Source organism: Vipera berus, assembly GCF_964194415.1.
Source record: "Vipera berus genome assembly, chromosome: 11".
Taxonomy (NCBI): domain Eukaryota; kingdom Metazoa; phylum Chordata; class Lepidosauria; order Squamata; family Viperidae; genus Vipera; species Vipera berus.
The window spans coordinates 17,604,689-17,612,363 of NC_138214.1; the positions used below are offsets into that span (position 1 = coordinate 17,604,689).

General features: G+C 42.9%; 1 protein-coding gene across 2 annotated transcripts in view; it reads right to left on the reverse strand.

Moving 5' to 3' along the window:
• The window catches only part of ABCB7 (ATP binding cassette subfamily B member 7), a 75,758-nt gene extending 69,401 nt beyond the window's left edge, over positions 1-6,357 (reverse strand). For both annotated transcript variants that reach the window (XM_081336847.1, XM_081336846.1), the window contains exon 1: positions 6,199-6,357. In XM_081336847.1, coding sequence (XP_081192973.1) covers positions 6,199-6,321 — 123 coding nt within the window. In that variant the 5' untranslated portion in view covers positions 6,322-6,357. The remainder of the gene's footprint in view (positions 1-6,198) is intronic.
• Between the last annotated feature and the right edge of the window lie 1,318 nt (positions 6,358-7,675).

Here is a 7,675-nt window from a genome sequence, read left to right on the forward strand (position 1 = left end):
TTTTAAATTACAGTTTTCAGTTATGTTCCATTTCAAAAAAGTGGGAAATTTATAGCTTCAGAATTTGGCTTTGGGGGGCTGAGGGTAAACCGAGCCACCAAGTCTGCAAGCAATTACTGAGCCTTCCTTATCTGGAATATTCAGATACCTCTGAATGGAACATGCGCACCGGTGAGCAATAATCTTTGTTTCATTTTTGCTAAATGCAGTATCTAATTTAGCACGATTACAACTACTGGTTTTGAAGAACCATATATGAGTTGAACAATACAGACATTATCAGTTGCTATGCTGATAATCATATATATTGTTCAAGTTCCCTTATCTATTTGGTAGGTTCAAAATGGGTGAATTTATCGCAAATTCTAACGCACCCAATCAATAACAATTACACAGGTCCATTAAATTTTTGCTTTAAAAAAGGAGAAAGGAGAGACTATGGATCTATTTTCCATGAAATCACCAGTCACTACCTAAAATCAAGATACTGAGATTATCCCCAGCAGCCAATACTGTCAAATGTGTGAAGCATGAGATAATTAACTTGGCTTATTCCCATTTTTTCAGCCAACCATCCCCCTTCCCACAACCATTAGGAATAATTTTTGATAAATGGTTTGCTTCAGTCCGAAAAAGACAAAGAAATAATACAGAACAACACAGAACAACAGAATGGGAGGGTCTTTGGAGGTCTTCCTCCAAGGGGGCCTTGCAGATCATTGGCTGCCCATTCTTGCTTTTATAAACCTCACAGCTTGGTGCAAACAAAATGCTAAGCTAACACCAAATAAGCCTTATTTTAACTTAAACTTCTTAAACCTTCTTAAACTGAAGGTTGTGATCCTTGAAAGGTCTGAAGAAAGCTGTTTTGAGCTTGTACATGAAAAACAGAATCATTGTCAGATTTTGCTCCCATTTTGCCTGGATAAACCAATACCAAAGTCAACAAAAGTTAACAACCATATGATTGCAAGGAGTATAAATCCTTCCATTCCCTACCATCCAGTCAGAGCTGAAGAAGCTTCTTAGATGAGAAGTGAAATGTCTTCAAAAAAGAAAGTCCAGTTGCCTCCTGAAAAAGTCTCCCCAAGCTCTCTGTTTGGATAAAAAAATGTTCCAGTGGTGGCAGAAAGGAGATGGGGGGGGAGCAGGAAAGAGGCACAGAGTTTGTGATGAAAATGCAAGTTTCTGGGGTCCATGACCTCGCGAGAGTTCAGGTACCCATTTTCTGCAAAAGAGGATGGGTGGCTGAACTTGCGCAATATTACAGCATCCAGGAGCTTCCATTGACTCTCTGCTCCCTCAAAGGCAGAAACCGCGGTAGAGAGGAGACAGATCTTCTAAAGGTAAGTCAGTCTGGCACTCTTGTGTCCCAGCCTATGTGAGTCCTTGTTAGTTCAGAAAGACAACCCCTCTTTTAACAGTAGACTGGAAAAATAAACCCTTTTTATTTGAGTTAGAGACCTGATAATTGTCCCAGAAAAACAAAAGCAACAGAACACTTTTCCAACTGAGACCTTGTCCAAAAAACAAAACGGAGCATGAGTCAAACAGGAAATAACTCACTGGCAAAATAAACAAACCATGATCTCTTGACACTGAAGTTCTTTGCAAACAGTTGCCTCTAGCAACCAGCCCTGCCCACACATTCCCTTTTTGTTACCCAACCCCTAAGACGTGGCTTCTCACTGCTTTCTCCTTCTCCCCTGGAGTCATCCCATTGCCTCCTTCTGACCTACTTGGGTGACCTGTCTGCGTTTACTAGCATCTCTGAGGTTTTCCAGCTGGGCTTCCTTGAGTCTGACTCAGCCTCCCAGCACAGCTGGCTTTCAGCTTAATCACGAGTGGAGGGGCCAGGTTCTTCCTCATTTTGTAAGTCCTGTAGCTCATCAGAGCCTTCCTCTGACTCAGCTGGCTCCCCGGGCCCTCCTCTTCCTCCTTCTATTCCCCGGACTCACAGCAGGCGCGGCAGGAAGGGAGGGGAAAGTATGAGGTATTTTAGTGGGCTGGGGAGGCCTTGGGGGGCCTGTTCCATCACTAGGCCCCCTATGGCCTTCCCCACCCTGAGATACCTCGTGCACACTTAACGAACTGCACATTCACCCACACATTCAATTAGCGAATGTGTGGGTGAAACTAAGGAGTGATACGAGATTCACCCCTATGAGTTACGAGTGGAATGGGGCAGGCTCCATTGCATTCTAGGACTATCTGTAAAAACATTATCAATATCAATACACTTCCCAAAAGAATGGAGAAATTAGTTTTAAAGTAAAGAAAAACTGTATGGCACACTTGGCTCTGAAAAAATCCTAACAGTGTAAACAAGCTGGAACATACTATTGCAAGGAGGTAAAAGTGCCAAGTTGAAAAGGTTACCAACACTGTTGGCGAACATGTCAATTACATTGTTAGGAGGGAGAAAAAAGGCATTTACTCCTTTTCTTCCAGAAAATGACCAGTCTTAATGAGACAACAATGGAACTAAGGTAGATAAAAGATTATAAAGTAATTTATAATAGCCTCTCCGTTGGGAGGCTATTCCAAAGGGCTGATTACAGAGAAGGAACATTTCCAAAGTCCCATCAGATGACAGCATTTAAGCAGAAGGACCTGGAGTGCACCTACTATACCAGACCTAGAAAAGGGGCAGATATCCTTAGGTGCAGGTGGTCCCACAAGTTACATGGCCCTGTGTAGGTGATAACAAGCCCCTCGAACTGCACCCAGAAAGAATGAAGTACAGCTCATGCAACAGTGGTGTAAATCAGGCAAACCACAGGGCACCCAGAACTCTGCATTCTACTGTATTCTGGACCAGCTGCAGCTTTTGGATGGTCTTCAAGGGCAGCCCTAATACAACACTGCAGTAATCCAAATGAAAAGTGACTACAGCAAGAATAAGCAAATTTGCAAAATAAGAGAACGGAAAAGTGCCAACATATGCACTAGGAGCTGGGCAGCATTATAAATGTAATAATAGCTATTATTATTTCTTTTAAACACAGTAAAAGTCCATTGTGTAATACTACTCAAGACTTTCAAAATGGATACTTGGGGGCGGGGGGGGGAGAGTAAGCTGCTAAAGGAAACCTTTTTCCTTGAAACTAAATATGGGATTGAAAGAAAAGTAGAATTAACCTCAAAATTTTGAAAAGAAACATGATTTCACTTAAAATAGTTATGAACATCTACTGCAGAGAAAAGTATGCATATAGCATAATTAATTTTCTCAGGTTACAACCTTCAGTAGATGAAAGATGAATGTAAATAGGCTGTGTCAAACTCACACATGGATATCCATGACTTTAGCTGATGGAAAGCTATAAAATTAAAACCTTGTAATTATTTTTACATGTTTTCAGATGACAAAAGCTTGTATTTCAATAATCCTAAAAATTATTTACATTCTTATAAACACAGGTTAAACATACAAAATATCGATGTTTATCTCTTGGATATTATACAGAAGATATATATGTATTGTGCAAACAAACTTTCCATTTTGTAAAAATTACTTGTATTTACATATATTTTAGGCTAAAAGTAGGAGTTGATGCACTATTATAAATAGTTTAAACCACTGGGGAAAAATTATAAAGTAATTGAACTGCCTCTGCCAACAGCAGAGAAAATGTAGAGTAGACATGCAGATAGGTTTAAGAAGAATGTCTGAAAACTAAGGCAAATGAGACTAAGTGGCAAGATAGCTTCAAACTCTGAAAATAAATTATTTTGTCTAGACATATATCTGTTTAAATTTTCAAATATGAAACTGCCAATTATTCAAAACAGTTTCTGTATCTAAAGACTGTAGAAACAGTAAAATAATAGCATTTCTGAAAAATGAATTTATTAAACATATTTACTCTTGGCAATTCCGACCAAATTATCTTATCTGTTAAATAAAATTCCATTTTCCTCAGCAAACAAAGGTAAAGGTATCCCTGTCTAGTCAGACTCTAGGGGAGGTGCTCATCTCCGTTTCTTGGCCGAGGGAGCCAGCACTGTCTGAAGGCATTTCTGCGGTCATGTGGCCGGCATGACTGCACGGAACACTGTTACCTTCCCACCGAAGTGGTGCCTATTTATAGTCACAAATTTTTAAGTATTGCTGTACCATCATGGCCATTAAGTTAAAATGAGATATGTTTAACTTTGACAAGCATGTTGTGTGAATCCACCCAGTTGATTTATTCAGTGACGGAGGCAAGCAAACTATCCCTGTATAACGGAAGTAACCACTTCAGGGGCTCTGGCCTTCCCAAGTACCAACTGGAATACTAACTGCTGAGTTACACGAAAAAGAAGACTGTGCTTTTGTATTAGGACCTCATTTGTTAAATGGTAAGGCAAGATAGGTCCTTGATCTGCTTCTGCTATCTTCTTATTCAGAATTAACTTGTTCTGGAAGCTGCCTGATTAGTCTAAGATCTTCCAAGAAAAATATTGCTTTTAAAAATGTAACGCCAGCCCAAAATATGCAGATGTCAACTCAGTTATCAAACACTATGAAGGCTCAATAGCATGACCATCTTTCCCTACCACTGTAGTCATAAAATTGCACAAAAAATAGTTTTTTTTGTAATGAGACTTTTCCTTCATGCTCAGCAAAGCTCTTTACCTTCCTTAAAAATAACTGTTTTTTGTCAAAATCAGCCTGAGCAAACATTCACTGTATTCATTGCTCTGGCAATATTAATCGATAGCATAATGAAAGCAAATAAAAGAATCTGCATTAGAAGTCTTCCTTTAACATTTAAAATCTAGCCCGAATATTAATTGGGGGGAAAAACATGATTTTTGCCTTTTTATAAGCTATTTGTTCCACTTAGTCAATGCAATAATTCAAAGAAAAGAATACCTTTCTGTCCTAGAGCTAAAGAAAAAGATCTTAAGAGAAACACAATATGTTGGTTATAAAGCAAATGACTGCATTCTTATAGATTAATAGATTTTAAATTTTGCAAAGTATTTCTCAAAAGAAGCAATATCCTCAAAGAGAAAAGCAACTTAACTCAATCTTCCCCCATTTAACATCAATACAAGAAACCAAACATTCACTTTCTCAAAAAAAAACACCTTTCCCACGGTTTCTGTAAAACAAGTAACTTTCTAAATCACATTCATTTACTTCACTGCAACATGGCCAGAGCAAGAAGTTACTTTTTTCTTTTCAATAATTATCAGATAGATACAGACAATCAACGATCCTGTTGTTTTGGAAAAGGTCATTTCTGAAGCAGATGGGATACTCTTGCTTTCCTTGCAAAGCCGCTTTTCAGAAGAGCTCAACTCTGAACCAAACACTGAAATGCAAAATGCTCCCGTGCAAAGTTCCAGCCCTATTTTGGGACGCTTTGTGCTCACCCCTTCTTCCCATGGTTACCCCTTTCAGAGAGTCACGACTTCATGCCCCCGGACTTAGATGAATTATTTAAAATGAAGGCGGTGGAGAATTCACCCCAGCACTTAAAAATAAATAAATCCTCCGGCTTCTTAAAAGCCCTAGAGTTCTTGGTGTGAGGTCTGCCGGCTTGTTTCCGGTGTTCGAATATTTAAGGGGCTCCTACAAAGACGAGGGGGTCAAACTATTTTCCAAAGCACCAAAAGTCAAGACGAGAAGCAACGGGTGGAAAGCAACCTAGAACTAAGGAGAAACTTCCTAATAGTGAGAAGAATTCATCAGTGGAACGGCTCGCTGCCACTGGAGGCTTTCGAGAAGAGATTGGGCAGTTTATCTGGAATGGTCGAGCAAGGGGTTGGACTAGAAGACCTCTAAGGTCCCTTCCAACTCTGTTATTCTATGTTCTGTGCTTGCAGCCGTTTCGTTGTCCAACGAGGCAACGTCCTCACCTTCTCAGAAACCGGCAGCCAGAATGGGGGGAGGGGGAGAGACGACATTCAGGAAGCCGCTTCATAGCCTCGGACTTGGATGAATTTTTTAAAAATGGAGTGGGGAATTGACCCCCGACACTCAGGAAGCCAACTTTAAACCGCCCAGCCGATGTTCTGCCCCCTCCCCGGGTGGCTCCTAAGCAACCTCTCCACGAGCGGACCCGCTAAGGCAGCCTGGCCCCGGACTCCGGCGTCTGTGGGGAGGGGAGGCTTTCTCCGTCTCCCCACTCTCTCCCGTCCGGCCGCCCCTTCAGCCTCCCCGCCCGGCCTTTCGCTAGCGCCCGAGCCTCGCGGGCTTACCTGGGAGACCTCCGGGAGCGACCGGCCCCGCCAGCGCAAGGAAACCCGAAGCGGCCTGGCGCGAAGTGCGGTGGCCGCCGCGCGGTCACCGGAGAGGCTCGGTAGAGCCCTCAGCAGCGCCATATTGGGGGAAGAAGGGATGACGGGAAAGCCGCGGAGCGGAAGGGGCGGCCGGCGCCGGAAGTGAGGCTGGGCGCGGGAGGGGGGGGAGAGAAAGAGAGAAACAAAACAATAGAGTGGGAAGGGCCCTTGGAGGTCTGAGACAGAGGGCGGGGGGCGAGGGAGGTCGGCTATGAGTGTGAGTTGGGCTTGCGGAGCTGGAGGCGGTTGCGCGTCGTCTCCCACACTGCGAGGCGTGATGGTGCGGCTTCCGGTTTTGTCCAGCACACGTGGAGGCTTCCCAGCCTGGCTTGACGGAGATTTTAGATCAGGAATAGGCAACCTTGGCTCTTTTATGACTCGTGGACTTCAACTCCCAGAATGCCTGAGTCAGCCACGCTGAGGAGGAATGAAGGTTTCCATACTGAGCCACGCTGGCTCAGGAATTCTGGGAGTTGAAGTCCACGAATCATAAAAGAGCCAAGGTTGCCTACCCGTTTAAGGCGGATACACTGAAATGTGGAGGCCAAGGATCGCCTCCTCCTCCTCGAGTTGGCTCTTGTTTATTTGCTTATTATTTATTTGAGGGGTGGGGAACGATGCTGGCTCAGGAGTTCTGGGAGTTGAAGTCCACAAAGTCATAAAGGGGCCATCATTCCCCACCTCTGGGTTATTTCAGTTTATTCCAAGCAGAAGCCGCGCCCGTGGTTTTATAGGTACCCAGTCATTCGATTTATAGGGCCACCTGGCTCACTTTTATGGGACTCTGGGTGGCTTTATAATATCGCTATTTCATATCGCTTAGCAGGTTCTAGCTAATTTCTGCTGACATGCTGCAGGATGGATGTTGCAATTCACAGAAGTCGGCGACAAGAAATGAGCTGTTCTTGCAGAACCACAGAATACAGCTAGTCCTCGGCTTACAACAGTTCATTTAGTGACCATTCAAAGCTACAGCGGCACTGGAAAAAGGAACATATTTATTTATTTATTTATTTATTTGGATTTGTATACCGCCCTTTCTCGAAGGACTCAGGGCGGTTTACAGGGAATTAATACAAGAAATGTTTTATGTGCATTCTACTGCAGCTTCCCCAGTCCACGTCAAAATTCAGATGATTGGCAGCTGATTCATATTTATGATGGATTGCCGTGTCCTGGGGTCATGCGATCACTTTTTGTGACCTTCTGACAAGCAAAGTCAATGGGGATGCCAGATTCACGTAACAACTGTGTTACTAACTTAACCACTACGGTGACTCCCTTAACAACTGTGGCAAGACAGGCTGTAAAATGGGGCAAAATTCACTTAAGAAATGTTGGGCTCAATTGTGGTCATAAGCAGAGGACTACCTGTATTCCATGCATCACGTGTTCT